This window comes from Rhinopithecus bieti, unplaced genomic scaffold, assembly GCF_001698545.2.
Source record: "Rhinopithecus bieti isolate Rb0 unplaced genomic scaffold, ASM169854v2 scaffold_10589, whole genome shotgun sequence".
Classification (NCBI taxonomy): Eukaryota; Metazoa; Chordata; class Mammalia; order Primates; family Cercopithecidae; genus Rhinopithecus; species Rhinopithecus bieti.
The window spans coordinates 5,888-24,132 of NW_016807065.1; the positions used below are offsets into that span (position 1 = coordinate 5,888).

The 18,245-nt window shown below is 57.7% G+C and overlaps 3 protein-coding genes across 3 annotated transcripts in view; all 3 read right to left on the reverse strand.

Moving 5' to 3' along the window:
• Nucleotide 1: 1 nt before the first annotated feature.
• On the reverse strand, nt 2-7,097 carry ICAM5 (intercellular adhesion molecule 5; the record flags this gene model as incomplete). The annotated part of the gene is made up of 11 exons (XM_017880029.1): nt 6,450-7,097; nt 5,235-5,504; nt 4,746-5,066; nt 4,227-4,514; nt 3,675-3,929; nt 3,288-3,536; nt 2,590-2,835; nt 2,215-2,493; nt 1,893-2,132; nt 927-1,193; nt 2-204 (listed from the first exon to the last, which is right to left on the reverse strand). Coding segments are annotated over exons 1-11 (2,700 nt in total), but the record flags the coding sequence as incomplete, so codon positions are not given.
• An 873-nt stretch (nt 7,098-7,970) lies between these two features.
• Nucleotides 7,971-9,690, reverse strand: ICAM4 (intercellular adhesion molecule 4 (Landsteiner-Wiener blood group)). Its single transcript, XM_017879844.1, has 3 exons — nt 9,148-9,690; nt 8,715-9,017; nt 7,971-8,567 (listed from the first exon to the last, which is right to left on the reverse strand). The coding sequence occupies exons 1-3, from the start codon at nt 9,539-9,541 to the stop codon at nt 8,449-8,451; spliced, it is 816 nt and encodes a 271-aa protein (XP_017735333.1). The 5' UTR covers nt 9,542-9,690; the 3' UTR covers nt 7,971-8,448.
• A 245-nt stretch (nt 9,691-9,935) lies between these two features.
• Nucleotides 9,936-18,245, reverse strand: part of ICAM1 (intercellular adhesion molecule 1) — a 16,852-nt gene continuing 8,542 nt past the window's right edge. The window contains exons 3-7 of the mRNA XM_017879843.1: nt 12,748-13,053; nt 12,214-12,501; nt 11,877-12,131; nt 11,508-11,753; nt 9,936-11,421 (exon numbers count right to left, since the gene is read on the reverse strand). Of these exons, the coding sequence (XP_017735332.1) occupies nt 11,249-11,421; nt 11,508-11,753; nt 11,877-12,131; nt 12,214-12,501; nt 12,748-13,053 (1,268 nt within the window). The 3' untranslated portion in view covers nt 9,936-11,248. The remainder of the gene's footprint in view (nt 11,422-11,507; nt 11,754-11,876; nt 12,132-12,213; nt 12,502-12,747; nt 13,054-18,245) is intronic.

Consider the following 18,245-nt stretch of genomic DNA (forward strand, 5'->3'; position numbering starts at 1 on the left):
GGTCCGCCTCCGCGCCCGCCGCCCCGCCAGCGCCGCCGCCCGCGCCGTTGAGACACACGGCCTCGCCCGAGCTCTCGGCCTCCTGCACGTTGTACTCGCCCTTCTTGCAGGCGGTGGACTGCACGTAGAAGGCCAGGCCGGCCCCCGCGGCCAGCAGCGCCGCGCCCCCCGCCGCGCCTCCCACGGCGACCCACAGCCACGGACCTGCGGGGTGGAGACCCTCGCGGAGGGTGGCCAAGCTCCCGGGGGCTTCCCCACCGTCCCCCGCCCCCTCACAGGCACGAGGTCAGTCCTCATGCCCTGGGGAGCTCACTGTCTGGCCTTGGGAGAAGGGAGAGACCCCACGCAGGAAGGCCACTCCCAGTGCCAGGGCGACCCAAGACTCAATTTACATCGCACTTCAGCCCATGGTGACATAAACCCGTGACCACACTTAGCCCTCTAGCGACAAGTCAACTCTCCCCATCCCCCAGAAAATGAGGACTGGCAGGACCAGGTCAGGTTCTCCCCACCCCAGAGAGAATCCAGCCCCAGGAGCTTCAGGAAGTGAGAGAAGGCGATCTTGACCCCTCCCTCCATCATCCAATGACTTTGGTCCCTCCCCAATCTTCCCCACAGTGGAGGGTGAATTGGGTCAAGTATCCACCACGCAGAATCCACTCCAAGTTTTTAAGTCCTTTCCTGCAGTACTGACAGCCCTGGAGGGTCCCTCCCCTTGAATTCAGTCCCCCGGCCACCTCCATCTCCCACCCCTCAAAGTGTGATCAACAGCCCCACCCGCCCAGACACCCTTGACTTCTACTCTGCCCCACTTATGTCTCATCTACCTGGACTGAGAGGGGAGGCAGGCGGGGTCGGCCGCCCCAGGTCCCAGGTCACGCACCCTCGCAGATACCTCGCCCCGCCCCTCCCCAGCTGCCACTTACCTGCCACGCGCACCGTGATGCGCCGCGCGTGGCGCCCATGCGCGTTGGTGGCTGCGCACTCGTACTCGCCGCCGTGGCTTCCCATGGCGCCTGCCACGCTCAGTGTGCTGTTGTTGCTCGACAGGCCGATGTTGAGGGCACCCGGAGGCGCGCGCCAGCTGATCTGGGCTGGAGGCCAGGCCTCCGCGCGGCAGGTCAAGGTGAAGTTTCCGCCTGGGCGCACGCCTCCAGGGGGCGAGGCAGCAAGTTCGGCCACCACCGGCCGGTCTGAAGGGCACAGAAGGTGAAGTGGGGCTTAGCGCCGGCCCAGCCACTGATCAAATGCCCTGCTCCGGCCCACCACGATCGATGTGAGGCCACCGCGCCTCTGATGGGCACAAAAGGATCCTGCCTCCTATCAGAGCCTCCTTCCCCGACAATCAGGCTGCTGTTGCGGCTAAAATTCCTCGCCCTTCTTCACTGAATGGAAGGAGGTGAAGCCCAGGCCAGTGTTCTAATCCAGGATTGAGGAGGGCCGTGCTCCTATTCCCTAGAATTTTCTTTTGTTTTTTTCTAAGAAAGAGTCTCACTCTGTCTCCCAGGCTGGAGTACAGTGGAGGGATCTCGGCTCCCTGCAACCTCCGCCTCCCAGGCTCAAGCGATTCTCCTGCCTCAGTCTCCCAAGTAGCTGGGACTACAGACACCCACCACCACGACTGGATTTTTGTAGAGAGGGGTTTTCGCCATGTTGGCCAGGCTGGTCTCGAACTCCTGGCCTCAAGTGATTCATCCGCCTCAACCTTCCAAAGTGTTGGGATTACAGGCCTGAGGCACCGCGCCTGGCTAGAATTTTCATTACCCCCTGGTTTAGGCTGGAATTCCCTGTCCCCTAGAATGGGACTGGGAGAGGTGCCCTTGAATGCTCCCACTGCTGCGAGTCATTCTTCTGAGGCCGTGTCCCCTCCATCCAGTGCTGCCCCCACTCACATTCCACGCCCACGGTGACGGTCCGGGAGTCCGTGCCATGCGCATTGGTGGCCACACAGTGGTAAATGCCCGCGTCCTCTCGGGACACGCGCTGCTGCTCAGGCCACGGGGTGCCTTCCCGAGAGCAGAGCACTCCTGGGGAAGGGCGACCCCGGGCGGCGCAGGCCAGCGCCGAAGCCTCAGTCCCTTCCAGCCAAGTCTGGTGACTTGGGCAGGTGGATTCATCCATCTCCGGTGGCGCTGCAAAGCAGCCATGGGGGATGTCAGAGAGTGCCCGGACCATGGGGCACCCCTGCTCCCCACCCGCCTGGGCCTCGCTCACACTCCGCGCTCACGACGACTGTTTTGGCCACGGAGCCGTGGCGGTTGGTGGCGTTGCAGACGTAGATACCGGGTGCCAGGACTCTAGGGATTCTGGGAGCTCTGGAACTAGGGTCTGGGGGTGCCAGCGGCAGCAGCACCCCCTCAGTGGCGTCCCCGGAGCCCACGCACTTCACGCTTGGCTGTGGCTTCCCATCGACCTCACAGGGAAACAGGTGCCCAGATCCTTCAACCCATGTCCAATTGCTGGGGCAGCTCGGCTCCTCAAACCTGGGGCCATCTGGGAAACAGGATTGCAGGGGTTCACACGGGGGCCAGGAAGTCCAGCCGGGGTTGTCCCACAGATCCTGCCTCACTCCGCGGTGCCCCTACTCACATTCCACCGTGATAGCCACATTTTTGGCCGCAGAGCCCCGAGGGTTGGTGGCTTCGCAGCGGTAAGTGCCTGCATGCTCTCGGGTCACACGCAACAGCCCCTCGATGACTGCAGCGAGCTCTCCAGAGCGCACGCAGATCACATCAGGAGGCGGTACCCCGTGCGCCACACAGCTCAGCGAGGCTTCTGTTCCCTCCAGCCAAGTAATGCGTTCTGGGCAGCCCACACTGTCCAGCGCTGGTGCGTCTGGAGGAGGGAGCGTATTGTTGGCTTTGGGGTTTGGGGGCAAGTCTGACGTCCCTAGATCTTCCTTGGCCTTGCAAAGTTTCCACTAAGGGTTGTTCCTGCACAACCCTTGGACGCCAATCCAAAGGGATGTCACGCTAGTCGATCCATGCACTCTGTCTGGGAGCTCCCTGAGCCACCAGGGGCGCCTTTTTCGGTCTAAAAATTTTAACACTCTGGACCTCCCGCCTTTCCAAGACTCCGCCCACGTACCACGCCCTGGGCTAGGGACACGCCCGCCCGGTCTCTTCCATCCTCCAAGATCTTTTCCCAACCCCACTAACCAGCCTCTTCCCTTTCCCCAAACCCCACCCAAAGGGACACCTCATACCCTACTCCTACTCTTCCCTGGAGGCTGGCCACCCTCCAGATTCTGAACCAGATAGAGATGCACCCTGCGCACCCCCACTCACACTCCACCGTCAGCGTCACGTCCTTGACCGCCTCGCCCTGATCATTGGCCGCCTTGCAGCGGTAAGTGCCTGAGAGCGCCCGAGTGATCGGACCCAGCAGGCCCAGAGCCAGCACGGCCCCGCCGTCGGAGCGCGCACAGTGCACTGAGGGTTCTGGGTTCCCGCGGGCCTCGCAGCGCAGCGTCTGCTCTGGGCCCTCGGGCCACGTCCAGCTCCTGGGGCAGTCCGAATCGTCCAGCCGGGGGGCGTCTGCGGGCAGGGCGTGGGGTTACAGAGGCTTAGACGTGGACCGTGAGAAATGGCCCCGCCTCCACGACATGGCCAGGGAGCAGGCGGGTCCTTGGAAATCACCAGGAGGTGTGGGGCGAGGGGTTATCAACAACTCACATAGGACGCGAAGCTCTGCGCTCCTGTTCTTGATCAGGGTCTCCCCGTCCACGTCTAGGGTGGCGTCGCAGAAGAAGTTGCGCCTGTCGTCGTTCTCGGTGGCATTTAGCTGAAGTTGGGCGGGCTGCCCCGGGACCGCGGCTGGAACTCCCTCCAGTGTGACCAGGGCTTGGGCCACGGCTGCACAGGTTACTGTCACCATCTGCCCCTCGGAGACGCTAGGTTCGCTCAGGGTCAGGAGTGGTGCCGGGAAGCCTGGGGGCGGAGCGTTTAGTCGGAGTATACTGACCACGTCCCACCCGCCGGTCAAGGCCCGCCTCTTATCTGCCTGAATCCTGGGGTGTTGAGATGGAACTAGGGTACCGCGCCCCGCCTCTCAGGCTATACAGGCTCCTCCTCCCCCAGTGATTACGTCTCCGCCCCCACCTGCCCCGCCCCCTCGGGACACTGGGGCCTCGCCTGTTCCGGTACTGAGGTCCGCCCACTCTTCGCCCCGCCTTCGCGTTCCTCTGGTCCCACCTCCGAGCCGCGGAGACCCGCCTCCCTTCTTACTGTAGATGGTCACGTTCTCCCGGGTCTCCCGGTCTTCGCCCCCCAGGCTGACGTTGCAGACCAGCTGCCTGGCACCCTCCTGCTCTGCACTAGCTGTGGCTGTGGCAGTGGCCACGAGTGCGTCCCCGTCGAGGGTGACATCAGGACTCAGATTCTGGTCCCCCAGTGCGAGGTAGACCCTGGCCTCTGAGGCTGGAAACAGTCCGTCCAGAGCGCAGCTCACCGGCCTTTCCGAGCCAACTTCCAAGAGCCGGGGAGCAGTGAGGCGCGGGGGATCCGGAGACAGGGCTAGGGTTCGAAGAACCAAGTTTGAACGAACTGTGTTCCGAGCACTCAATATGTCCTAAGCACTTGACATGCACTATCTTATCGTATTATCATCCTCAAGGCACGGAGGGGGCAACAGCTCAGCCCGTGAGGGTTGAAGTCAGGACCAGCATTCAGATGTATCTGCCTCTAAACCTCCTAAACACCGACCCGACCCCACTTGGTTCCCATCTCCTCCCCACACCCACTCACAGAAGGTTCGGAGCTCTCTGGGGGCCGAGCTGTTTTCAAACAGTCCCAGGCCGTGAGGTCGCAGGTCCAGCTCCGCGCGACACGAGAAATTGGCCCCATGATCCTCCCTCCGAGCCAGTACCGTGGCTGTGAGCACCGCGCCCCGCGCTCGGGGTGGTTCGCCGGCGAAACTGCGGCGGATCAGTTCCTGGGCGCCCCGCAGCAGGGTCAGAGTGAGGCTCGCACGGGGCCCGGCGCCGGGAACCCTACAACTCAGGGTGAAGTTCTCGCCCACCGGCTGCCAGGGAGGCAGCGGCATCAGCTCTACGCGATCTGGTCGCTCTGCAAGGGGGAAGAGCCCGCCGCTCTTGGAACGCCGGAACTTGGAACCCAGGGGAGGGGGTGGGATACAGAAGGTGGGGCATGAAGGGGAGGACCCTGGGACCCAGGGGGCGGGGCCTGGGAGGGAGGGAAAGTAGTGGAGTACGCGCGTGGCCACCCAGAACTCACGGAAAGTGCGAATGAGCCCACGCGCCTGTAGTGTGCGCCGCGCGCAGCGGAAGAAGCAGACGGGCTGGGTCTCCGGCTCGCGAATGTCCACCAGCTGCCGCGCCAACCAACGCAAACCCCTCTGGGTCCCGTTTCGGCGCAGCGAGGTCTCCAGTCCACCGCGCTCCGGCCGAGGGCAGTTGGTGCTGCAATTCAGCCACAGCGAGCCCCCGCGCTCCACGAACGCCACGCGGGGCTGCAGGTCCGCCCAGAAGGGCTCCTGCGAGACCGCTGCCCAGGGAAACGCGGGCTCAGCCTGGGGAGCCAACTCCCTGACATCTTAGCGCCCCTATGTCGAGTCAAGGATTCTCGGAGGGCGGGGAGGAGGAGGAGAGGCTGCAGCCGGGGAAAGAACCCAAGCGTCCCGCGTCCTGCCCAGGCCTCCTGTTTAAAGGCGCGCTCCCAGAGTCTAAACCTCGAGAGTGTCTCTGGGACGTGGTAGCAGAGAGCCCTGGTCTCCAAAGCGCCGATGGAGCGGCGGGAAAGCATGGGGGAGGGGGTAGAGGAGAGGAAAGGTGGGGTCTCCGATGAACACAGCAAGGCTGAGAGAAGGGGACCCCGGGTGAGGGATGGGAGATGAACAGATTCTCAGGGTCCTGGCAGAATGCCGGGATACGAGGAGAGTGCGTTTGCGGCAAGAGCAAAGGAGAGACGAGGCTGGGTCAAGGATCAGGAAGGACCCTACACCTGGTGAAGAACACGGAGTCGGGACGCAGGGCTGGGCTCATGGAAGGAACCGCGGGAACAGCTGAGGGACCCGGTTGCCAGGGCTCTGGGTGGAGCGGGAACAGCGCCTCTGAGTCACGGTAGTTGGAGAGATGGAGTCTTCGCGGACCGCGAGTGGGGAAGATGCCAGTTCGTGGACCATGGTGCACAGCAGAGCGTGAGAAGGTACCCGGGGAGGGGACAGGAGAGACACTGGGTCTCCAGGGCGAAGGGTTGGGTGAGGAAGAACACCTAGGATCTCGAAGCGGGTAGGGGCGATCGAGGAGTCGGGAAGCTGGGGCTCGGGTGTGTGTTGGGGAGGAGGGGGAAGGGGAGAAGACTCAGGCTCGAGGTGGGGGCAGAGGCGTGAGAGCGAGGCGAGGGCGGAGCTGGGAGGGACAGGAGGCTGCTTCCCAGGTCCAGGGACTCCGCCCCCGCCCTGTCCACCCCGAGCCAGAGGGGGACTCTTACCTGAGAGGCCGAAGAGCCCCAGGCCCAGAGCAGCCCAGAGGCAGAGTAGCGCCCGGCGCAGCCCTGGCGAAGGCCCTGGCATCGCCGCGGCGGGGAAAGCACAGGAGGCGAGGGGAGCGCGAGCCGAGGAGCTGGGCTAGAGGACGGCTCCGCGCGGCGCGGCGGGTGGGGTGTGGGGGAGGCAGAGTTGCGCTCGGGGATTGGTTTAACGTTGGTAACTTGGTTTCCAAGGAGGGGGCGGCGGCAGAGGCGGTGGGGGGGCGGGAGGCGAGCTTGCGTTAAGCTCCAGGCCTTAGTGAAGGCGAGCTGGCAGGAGCGAGCGACCCCCGGGGTCTACGTGGAGGCCGGCATGATGGCCCGGAGCCTTCCGGGGGCGACCACGCTCTCCCGCGTCATCCCCGGCCGCGACTCTGGGATCGGGGGATGCTGGGTTGCCCTTTCCAAACCGCTACCCCAGCCCTGGCTGAGATGCCATGATAATGAGTTGGACTCCGAGCTCCGCCCCCACATGTAGCTCCTCCCACCAGCCCCCCTTAGGGCGGGGATGCATTTGGGGACTCAGAGAGATTTGGGAGGCACTGGATGGGGAAAGGACAGTTCTGGGGGAGGGTGTGGGGATGTCTCTCTCACCGATCCTTCTCCTTTTGACCCCGCGGAGCCACACCCCTAAACCCCCCTCCAGGTCAGCCCCGGCAGGCGACGGAGGGGGCGGGACGAAAGTGCCAGCGAGCCGAGGACACGTGTGCGTGCGCGCAGCGTTCGCGGGCGTCTAAATTAGAATCCTCTCGGCTCCGGATCTGTATTTACCCAGGGTGCAGCGGGCACGTGTCTACTCAGCGTGTGTGAGCTCAAGCCACCCTGGAGCGCCCCTGAGTCCGCCTTCTGCTCGGTGGGCGGGGGCCCTGGACCTCCATGCAAGAACGGGGGACCAAGGGTGAAACTTTTGACTCCGCATCCGGGCCCCAAGCTTTGACACCCCCCCAACTCCACGTGCTCATCTGGCCGGGTGACTACCAGGACATCTTCAGAATTCGAGTTTGTGATATTCCATGTGGACATCTGATCACTCCTTCCCGGCTGCCACTACATGGATACCTCTTCTGCGTATCCATGTCCTTCAATATGTCCATGGGACCCTCCCCTCCCGACCATTCGTGGTGTCACCCCAGCGTGGTAAGTTATTTTGGAGATGAGTTCTCGCTCCACAGTTGTTTGGCCTCCAGGAAAGCACAGGGTCTGAAGGTGGGGCTAGGATAGGAAACTTAGCCGATCAGAGCTGCCGCGTGGTGGCGGCGGGGCCAATCAGGAAAGCCATACCATGAACCCCACTCTGCCCCTGCCCGTGGCCCTCCTGGACCGACGCTGATCCCACTTGATGATGCCAGCAGAAGGAGAGGTTTCTGTGACACCTGCTAGGGATACACAAAGTCTGGGGCTTCGGGACCCCAGGTGGGCCCTGAGTGAGGAAACCTCAGGTGCCCCCAGGGAGATGAGGAACTTGGAGAAAGTGATAGGAAAAAAAAAAAAAAAAAGGTTCCCCCGAAGAATGGCAGTAATGTGGACCCCTAGGTCACAGGACAGAGGCTGGTTAAGGAAGTCTTTATTGATTCTGGAGGGTTCCCCCGCCAATATTTATTTTATTTTATTTTATTTTGGAGATAGGGTCTTGCTCTGTACCCCAGGCTGGAGTGCAGTGGTACCATCAAGGCTCACTGCAACCTCGACTTTCAGGGCTCAAGCGATCCTCCCAACTCAGCCTCCCGGGTAGCTGGGACCACAGGTGCTGGCCACCACACCCGGCTAATTTTTGTATTTTTTGCGTAGACGGGGTCTCACTATGTTGTCCAGGCTGGTCTCGAACTCCTGGGCTCAAGCGATTCTCCTGCCTCGGCCTCCCAAAGTGCTGGGATTGCAGGCGTCAGCCACCATGTCTGGCCGATTCCCCAAATGGTTCCATATTCCTCTTTTGTCTTGCTCAGCCGGCATAGAACATCCCCCTTTATGCCTGGGATTTCATAGATAGGCACTTGCACAGGTACACAGAGCCCACAGCGAGGAGGATTCCCACAAGGGCAGCGATGGAAACGGAGGCCAAAGCTGTGGGCGCGGGGCTCCAAGCTGGGAGCAGGAGGCGAGAATTAGGAACGGAACACAGGGAGGTCTGTCGACCCGCGTGGAGCTCACGCCTGGTCTGTGCACCCTCTCGGGGTCATAACTCTCTCTGCCCCCTTCCTCCTAGCCCCCAGGGTTACAGAGGTGCCTCACCGAGCATCAGTGTAATGGGTGCCGAGCTGTTGCGGACCACCAGGCCTTCGAGATTGAGGCGCGTGTGGCAGATCACGGGCTTCCAGAAGTCGCGGGGTCCAGCAGGAAACTCGTAGGTCAGGGTCACGTTGGCCAGATCCTGGTGGGTGTAGCGCTCCAGGCTTTCGGAATAGATGACCCGGCCGCCAAGCCTCAGGGTCACCACCAAGTGGCCCACCGGGAACACGTGCGTCACGTGGCAGCGCAAAGTGTATTTCCTGCCCTTTAAGACCGGAGGCTCCAAAATCACTCTGTGGGGCGGTTCTAAGGCAAGGGGGAGCCTCTGCGTGAGGTCCGCGGGCGCTCCCTAAAGAGCTGACTGCCAACTACCCTCCCCCCACCTCTTCCAGCCCCCTCCCCTCACCCCAGCCGGGACCAAGCCCCTGTCCCTCACTGTAGGCGGTGATCCTGGTGATGGCCCAGCGTGTTTTTCCTGCGCAGGTGACGAGGCAGTGCGCTTGGGAGCTCCAGGCCCTCACGTCGAGCAGCTGGTAATACACCCAACCCGGCCCTCTGAGCGTCTTGCCCTGCCGCAGCCGAGTGCGGAGGCTGGAATTCTGCGGCTGGGGACAGCTGTTGCTGCAATTGAGCCACACTTCCCTCCCCGGCGGCACAGCCACAAATTCCGGGCTCATGCGCACCCAGAAGGGCACTGAGGTCCCCGAGGGCGCGAGAGGGCTACCCTTGGGGCCTTGCGCCCGCTTAATCCGGCGTCCCAGCGCACACCCAACTCCCGGGTAGGCGGCCGCCAAAAAAAGCAGCAGCGACAGGGGGAACAGCGACCCCATGGCAAAAAGCCCGGACTAACGGGCCGCGCGCCAGAGAGCCAGGGCCGGCTCTAGAGATAAGGAGGCCCGCAGCCCCGCCTCCTCGACTCCACCCTAGAGAGAGACAAGAGGCCCCAACGGAGGGCCAGGGAGTCCTGCAAAAATTCCCCTCCCCGGGTCAAGAATGAGATTCCAGGCCTCATTGGAAACCAAATGTTTTTTTCTGGAGAGGAGTCTTTAGTTTTCACTAGAGACCAGAAGGTCATAGAAAGTCCCAGATTTGGACCAGAACCTCAGGGTATGGCCATCAACCCACAATGTTTTCTTGGGGGAGGAAGTGGGAGGATCTGGCTGTGGCTGCTTAGAAAGGACTCCAGCTGGATGTGACACCTCCCCTCAACTCACATAAGGCTGAGGCAGATGAGAAAGCTTTATTAACACAAAGGAAGTCTGGGCAATGTTGCGAGACCCTGTCTCTTAAAAAAAAAAAAATCAAATTTGCCTTGTATGGTGGTGTGAGCCTATGGTCCCAGCTACTCAGGAGGCTGAGATGGGAGGATCACTTGAGCCCAGGAGGTCAAGGCTGCAGTGAACTATGATTGCACCACTGCACTCCAGCCTGGGTTGACAGAGGGAGATTTTGTCTACACACACATACACACACACACACGCATGAGGCTTCCAAAGCTGGGAGAGAGTCCTCCAATACCTTGGCCCCCTTCCCCACTGCTTGCAGGACCCTCATCACTGCAGGAAACTGGAGCTGCATAGTGCAAGCTCCCAGTGAAATGCAAACAGGACAAGAGGACAAGGCATAGGTTGGGCATAGTCCCCGGGCACTCATGTCCAGGAATGACCACTGAGTGTCATTGTGAACACTGGCAGAAATGTATGTGGGTGGGGAGGTGGCTAACAAAGGTGTCAGTTTTGGGGGGAAGGGAGGAATAAGGCCTTACTGGGTAATCCCTGAACCTGTAACCACTACTAGTCTATACAGTGCTTTTGTGCGGATAGAAAAATCACTCCTTCTGGGGAAAGGCAGGTTGGCCAATGAGAAGTCCCAGCCCCATTTGATCTTTTTGCCAGGCACCCTTCTGCAGTGTACAACCTGTACAACTGTACCTGGTGACCTTGAATGTGATTAGGACTGGGAGCTCCCTGAGGCCAGAGACCTATGTTCATTTAGCCTACATAAAAGACACTCAATAAATAGCTGGTAAAATAACAAATGAATAAATACATATCATCAAGGGTTGGGGTCAGTAGACAGCAGTGCCCAAGCTGGCATCCATCAGGAAGTGTGGGCCTTTGTGTTTTGATGCTACACGTCTGTGGAGGGTCACTTCTTCCGTAAGTCTGTGGGGTCTCAGCATACCCAATAGGCAGCAAGTTTCAGCATTTCCCAGCTGTATGTCCTCATGGTGGGGGTATGTCTCCCCCACTACTTCCCCTCTCGTCAGGCTAGACTTTGATATCCATCCATCAGGTCTTGAGTCTTGCTCCTTTCTCTTGGCTTAGTCATGTGACTACAGATCAGATGCATGGCCTAGTGTTTTAGGTGTGCAGGTACCATGGCCCCAAATGCTGTCTGCATCTGACTGAGCACAATGCCCTGTCCTCTGGCATCCCAGGGCCAGTGGGTGTAGCTGCATGGCATACTCTGTTCAGTGTGGCACCACTGCCACCGATATGGGAGGACCGAGGAAGAGGCGCTGTCCTGGGATAGGTTCAGGGAGGCGTGGCTTGCGTGTTTGGTTTCATGGGGGTGCCGTTTTGAACCTGCTGTAGTCTGTATTTCCTGATCTTCCGCTGGCGGTTATAGAGGTACGTGGCGACGCCTGCAATACCCAGGATGACTGCGGCTGCTACCACAATGATGATGACCATTTCATACTGGGGGGCTGTGGGGAGGATACAACGGGGGGTGAGGATTGCATTGGGTTCATGGCCCCTTCCCCCACCCAGCTCTGCACGCCGGCTCACTCACAGAGCACATTCACGGTCACCTCGCGGGTCACCTCCCCTCGAGAGCTCCTGGCCTGACAGAGGTAGGTGCCCTCAAGATCCCGAGTGACAGTCACTGATTTCCCAATGGGCAATGGGAAAGTGCCATCCTTTAGACACTTGAGCTGGGGCAAGGGGTTCCCCCAAGCCTGGCACATTGGAGTCTGCTGGGAATTTTCTGGCCACGTCCAGTTTCCTGGACAATCCTTCTCGTCCAGTCGGGGTCCATCTGGAAAAACACAACAAGATGACATGGAGGTGGGTAGGGACAGGACTTGGAGGGCAAGACCTGATGGGACTTCAGGGATTGGGCCTTGGGGGATAGGGGTCATTGACCAGCAGCCCCACTCACACAGGACACGGAGCTCCCGGGTCTGGTTCTTGTGTACAAGCTGGCCGGCCACCTCCAGGGTTGCAGAGCAGGAGAAGCTGCGCCCGTTGTCCTCTGGGGTGGCTTTCAGCAGGAACTCGGCCCTCGGGCCCGGTGGCTGGGCTGGAACCCCATTCAGCGTCACCTTGGCTGTAGAGTGGGCCTCACACTTCACTATCACCTCAGTCCCTTCTGAGACCTCTGGCTCGGTCAGAATCACGTTGGGTGCCGGAAAGCCTGGGATGAGCACACAGTGAGCCCCGCCCTGGGTTCAGGTCACACCCCCGAGAAGCCCCGCTCCGCCCCTGCCCCTTCTTACTGTAGATGGTCACTGTCTGCCGTGTCTCCTGGGTCTGGGTCCCCAGCATTACTGAACACAACAGCCGCTGGGTGCCCTCCTCCTCTGCGGTCACCTTGACTGAGGCCTTGGCCGAGAGGGAGTTGTTGCCATAGGTGACTGTGGGGTTCAACTTCTGGTCCCCCAGTGCCAGGTAGACCCGAGCCTCTGAGACTGGGAACAGCCCATCCAGGGAACAGACCACGGTCTCCTGCGTGTCCACCTCTAGGACCTGGGGGCTGACAAGTTGTGGGGGAGTGGCTGGCAGGTCTAGGGAGAGAGGAAAGGTGTGAGCAGACAGGGATGGACATCCTGAAGCCCTTCTCTGGAGCATTTCATTCCCCCTCCTGCGAGATCCTCTTCCAGGGTGACTCAGCAGCCTAGGTTACATATGCCTAGAACACATGCCTCCCTTAGCCGGGGCCACACCCGTCTCAAAAGATCCTGTGGCCACAGGCACCCCATCGCAGGATACCCCACCTCCACCCTCTCCCTGCTGGCTTCTTCAATCCTCACCAAAGGTTTGGAGCTGGTGAGGAGCCGAGGTGTTCTCAAACAGCCCCAGCCCACAGGGCCGAAGGTCCAGTTCAGTGCGGCACGAGAAATTGGCTCCGTGGTCATCTCTGCTCACAGGCACCATGGTCGTGACCTCGGCGGGCTCCCCCACCGCTGACTGCCGACTCAGCTCCTTCTCTCCATGGAGCAGCACCACAGTGAGCTTGGCCCTGGGTGCTCCACCCTCCACCTGGCAGCGTAGGGTAAGGTTCTTGCCCACCGGCTGCCAAAAGGGAAGGGGTGCCAGTTCCACCCGTTCTGGAGTCCCTGCAGGAAAACAGAGGTGGGGGTGTCTGGTGAACTGGACCTTGCTGCCTGCCTAACAGACAAACCGCACCTGCCTGGGAGCCCCACCTCTTCGGTATCTCCCCCAAACACTCCCAGACACCTAAGCAGATAGGAATGTCAAGATCTTCAGTGAAAGCTGGTAAGAGGGACCCGAGTGTTTGTGAAGGGGATCAAAAAATTCCTTATTCATGACAGCAGCATCTTAGAGTGAAAAGTGGAAAAGAACTTCAAAGTCAATTGCTAGGTGTCTGGTCAAATAAATTCAGCAGCTCAATGCTCTAGACTGGGCAAACAGTAGCTCGATCTCGGCTCACTGCAACCTCCACCTCTGGGGTTCAGGCAATTCTCCTGCTTCAGCCTCCTGAGTAGCTTAGATTTACAGGCACATACCACCATACCTGGTTAATTTTGTATTTTATTTTAATCAATCAATTAATTTTTTCAACTGGGTCTCCTTCTGTCGCCCAGGCTGGAGGGTGATAGCGCAATCTTGGCTCACTGCAACCTCTGCCTCCTGAGTTCAAGCGATTCTCCTGCCTCAGCCTCCTGAGTAGCTGGGATTATAGGCATGCACCACCACACCCAGCTAATTTTTGTATTTTTAGTAGAAACGGGGTTTCAGCATGTTGCCCAGGCTGGTCTCCAATTCCTGACCTCAAGTGATCTGCCCACCCTGGACTCCCAAAGTGCTGGGATTACAGGTGAGAGCAAATACACTTGGCCTAGACATTATTTAAAACAAAACAAAACAAAAAACCTGTTAGCCAGGTGTGGTGGCTCAGGCCGTAATCCTAGCACTTTGTGAGGCCAAGGCAAGAGGCTCACTTGAGGCCAGGAGTTCAAGACAAGCCTGGGCAACATAGGGAGACCCCTATCTCAAAGAAAAATAAAAAATAAACAGGTTGGCAGGGCGCGTTGGCTCATGCCTTTAATCCCAGAATTTTGGGAGGCCAAGGCGGGTGGATCACGAGGCCAGGAGTTCGAGACCAGACTGACCAACATAGTGAAACCCCATCTCTACTAAAAATACACAAATTAGCCAGGCATGGTGGTACATGCCTGTAGTCTCAGCTACTCGGGAGGCTGAGGCAGGAGAATCGCTTGAACCTGGGAGGTGGACGTTGCAGTGAGCTGAGATTGTGCCACTGCACTCCAGCCTAGGTGACAGAGCGAGACTCCATCTCAAAATAAATGAATGAATGAATGGTTAACTGGGTGTGGTGGTACACACCTGTAGTCCCTGCTACTTGGGAGGCTGAGGCAGGAAGCTCACTTGAGCCCAGGAGTTTAAGGCTACAGTGAGCTGTGATCATGCCACTGTACTTTAGCCTAGGAAAGAAAAACCCCATTTCTATTAAAAAAAAAAAAAAAGTCATGAATGACAGAGCCTAACAACAAAAAGGCTGTGCGTGGCGGCTCATGCCTATAATCTCAACACTTTGGGAGACCGAGGCAGGCGATCACCTGAGGTCAGGAGTTCAAGACCAGCCTGGCCAACATGGTGAAACCCCGTCTCTACTAAAAATACAAAAATTAGCCAGGGGTGGTGTTGTGTGCCTGTAATCCCAGCTACCTGGGAGGCTGAGGTGAAAGGATCACTTGAGCCCAGGAGGAAGAGATTGCAGTGAACCAAGATCGCGCCACTGCACTTTGGACTGGGTGACACAGTGAGATTCTCTTTCAGAGAAAAAAAAAAAGCATCAGGACCCGGGGGTCCTGCATTTGATATCCAGTCTTGCTTCTTTGCTGTGGGTAAGTGACTTTGTCTCTCTGAACCTCAGTTTCCTTAACTGTAAAATAGGGTTATTAGAGGTGGGAGTATTATGAATTCACTTAAGAGGTAGACAGAGTCGCTGTATATAAGCAGGAGGTTTCATTTTTAGAGTGATGGAAATATTTTAAAATTAGATTGTAGTCATGGTTGTTTGTATAAAAGTCATTGAATTGTATGCTTAAAAGGGATGAATTTTATGGTATTCTAAATCATATCTCAAGAAAGCAAGGCTGGAGCATGGTGGCTCACACCTGTAATCCCAGTACTTTGGGAGGCCAAGGCGGGATCATTTGAGGCCAGGAGTTCAAGGCTAGCTTGGGCAACATTGCAAGACCTCATTTCTCAAAAAAAATAAAAAATAAAAAACAAGCTGTGCTTCAGCCAGGCTTGGTGGCTCATGCCTGTAATCCCAGCACTTTGGGAGGCCGGAGAGGATGGATCACCTGAAGTCAGGAGTTCAAGACCAGCCTGGCCAGGCCAGGCGTGGTAGCTCACACCTGTAATCCCAACTCTTTGGGAGGCCAAGGTGGGCGGATCACGAGGTCAGGAGATCAAGACCATCCTGGCTAACACGGTGAAACCCCATCTCTACTAAAAATACAAAAAATTAGCTGGGCATGGTGGTGGGCGCCTGTAGTCCCAGCTACTCGGGAGGCTGAGACAGGAGAATGGCGTGAAGCCGGGAGGCAGAGCTTGCAGTGAGCTGAGATCACGCCACTGCACTCCAGCCTGGGCGACAGAGCGAGACTCCGTCTCAAAAAAAAAAAAAAAAAAAGGTCACACAGTGGCTCATGCCTGTAATCCCAGCACTTTGGGAGGCCGAGGCGGGTGGATCACCTGAGGTTGGGAGTTTGAGACCAGCCTGACCAAAATGGAGAAACCCCATCTCTACTAAAACTACAAAGTTAGCCTTGCGTGGTGGCGCATGCCTGTAATCCCAGCTACTCAGGAGGCTGAGGCAGGAGAATTGCTTGAACCTGGGGGGCGGAGGTTGTGGTGAGCCAAGATCGTGGCATTGGACTCCAGCCTGGGCAACAAGGGCGAAACTCCATCTCAAAACAAACACCAAAAAAAAAAAAAAAACAAGCTGGGCTTTCTGGTGGCCCACACCTGTAGTCCCAGCTACTCAGGAGGCTAAGGGTGGGAGGAGAATTTCTTGAACCTGGGAGTTGGAGGCTGCAGTCAGCTATGATTGTACCACTGCACTCCGGCCTGGGTGACAAAGTGAGACCCTGTGTCTAAAAATAAAACAGAAAGCTGTTAAGCTGTTAAAATATATATATATATATGGTCAAGGAAACTCTGACCTCCAGCTCTTCTTTCTTACCACCTCCTACAGACTCTTACAGAACTTGAGGTACCCTCAAACCTCAGCCCCTAGAGAAACCCAGCTCAGCTGCCTGGTGCAGAGGAGAGGGAGTCTCTCCTGCTCTCACCTCTCTTGACTCTGACCTTCAGTCCTTTTTTTTTTTTTTTTTTGAGATAGAGTCTTGCTCTGTGGCCTGGGCTGGAGTGCAGTGGCCGGATCTCAGCTCACTGCAAGCTCTGCCTCCCGGGTTCACGCCATTCTCCTGCCTCAGCCTCCCGAGTAGCTGGAACTACAGGTGCCCGCCACCTCGCCCGGCTAGTTTTTTGTATTTTTTTTTTTAGTAGAGACGGGGTTTCACCGTGTTAGCCAGGATGGTCTCGATCTCCTGACCTCGTGATCCGCCCGCCTTGGCCTCCCAAAGTGTTGGGATTACAGGCTTGAGCCACCGGGCCCGGCCGACCTTCAGTCCTTTACCAAATCCTGGTCACTGAAGTATTCAAATATTTGTCTGTCCTTCCCTTCTTGGATACGGTCACTGCCCACAACATGGGCCACATGGACAAGGACCATAGCCAACTGCTGTTTGGCTTCCGGTAAATCCAGCCTTCAGCTATCTAATCCCTGGCCTGCTCACAAACCCTCCAAGACTCCCTATCACCCCGAGAAGGAAAGTCCCAGCTCCTCCACCTGGCATTGAAGGCACTGCCAACCTCACCCCTCCTCCCATCAATCAACTTTTTTTTTTTTAGGGGTAGGGTCTCTCTCTGTCATCCGGGCTGGAATGCAGTGGCGCAATCACAGCTGACTGTAACCTCACATTCCTGGGCTTGACCAGGCTCAGTGGCTCACACCTGTAATCCCAGCACTTTGGGAAGCCGAGGCAGGAGGATCACTTGAGGTCAGGCGTTCAAGACTAGCCTGGCTAACATGGTAAAACCCTATCTCTGCTAAAAATACAAAAAAATTAGCTGGGCATGATGGTGGGCACCTGTAATCCCAGCAACTTGGGAGGCTGAGGCAGGAGAATCGGTTGAACCCAGGAGGCAGAGGCTGCAGTGAGCCAAGATGGCACCATTGCACTCCAGCCTGGGCCACAGAGAGAGACTCCATCTCAAAAAAAGAAAAACAAAAAAATACCTGGGCTCAAATGATCCTCCCACTTGAGCCTCCAGAGTAGTTGTGAGTACAAGCATATGCCACTGTACCCTGCTAAATTTTTTATTTTTTCTTAGAGATAGGGTCTCGCTATGTTGCCCAGGCTGGTCTCGAACTCCTGGGCTCAATCAGTCCTCTTGCTTTGGCCTCCCAAAGCGCTGGGATTACAGGTGTGAGCCACTGCACCTGGCCCACACTAACCTACCTCCTCCTCCTCCTGCCCCCATCAAGATTCCTCCCTGCTCCAAACTTTTGCCCAGGCTGTTCCCCCTGCCCAGAATGCCTGTCTTTATGAACTCCTACACATCCTTCAAAGCCCAGCTAGTGGTCACCTCCTCTAGGAATTACACCTCTAACCTTTTTGGAGAAGATTGAGCCATCCAGGGAGGCTTCTTTATGTTTACACCACGGATGGCGCAAGACTAAGCTAGAGTCTCTCTCAGGTAACACCCTCCCACACACCTTTTACTCCTTTGCTACCTGTGCCAGCCATCTGCTCCATTTCACAGAGGTAAAAACTCAGGCAAAGCGGGGCACTCACAGTCATAGAGGGAGAAATGTGGCAGAGCCAGGTCTCAAACCTGGAATTCTACGCTCTCAGCTATCAGGCAGAGGCGGGAGCGGTGGCTCAAGACTGTAATCCCAGCACTTTGGGAGGCTGAGGCGGGTGGATCACCAGAGATCTGGAATTCGAGACCAGTCTGGTCAACTTGGTGAAACTCTGTCTCTACTAAAAATACAAAAATTAGCCAGGCATGGTGGCGGGTGCCTGTAATCCCAGCTACTAGAGAGGATGAGGCAGGAGAATTGTTTGAACCTGGGAGATGGAGGTTGCAGTGATCCAGCTTGGGCAACAGAGCAAGACTCTGTCTCAAAAAAAAAAAAAAAAAAAAAAAAAAAAAAACACTTACAAGGACAGGGGGCGATAAAAAC

Coding starts and splice junctions, on each gene's coding strand:
- ICAM4 (XM_017879844.1), bottom strand. CDS start 9,541: ATGGGGTCGCTGTTCCCCCTGTCGCTGCTGCTTTTTTTGGCGGCCGCC. Junction 9,018..9,147: donor CACCAGGATCACCGCCTACA/GTGAGGGACAGG, acceptor CCCTTGCCTTAG/AACCGCCCCACAGAGTGATT. Junction 8,568..8,714: donor ACCCATTACACTGATGCTCG/GTGAGGCACCTC, acceptor TCCTGCTCCCAG/CTTGGAGCCCCGCGCCCACA.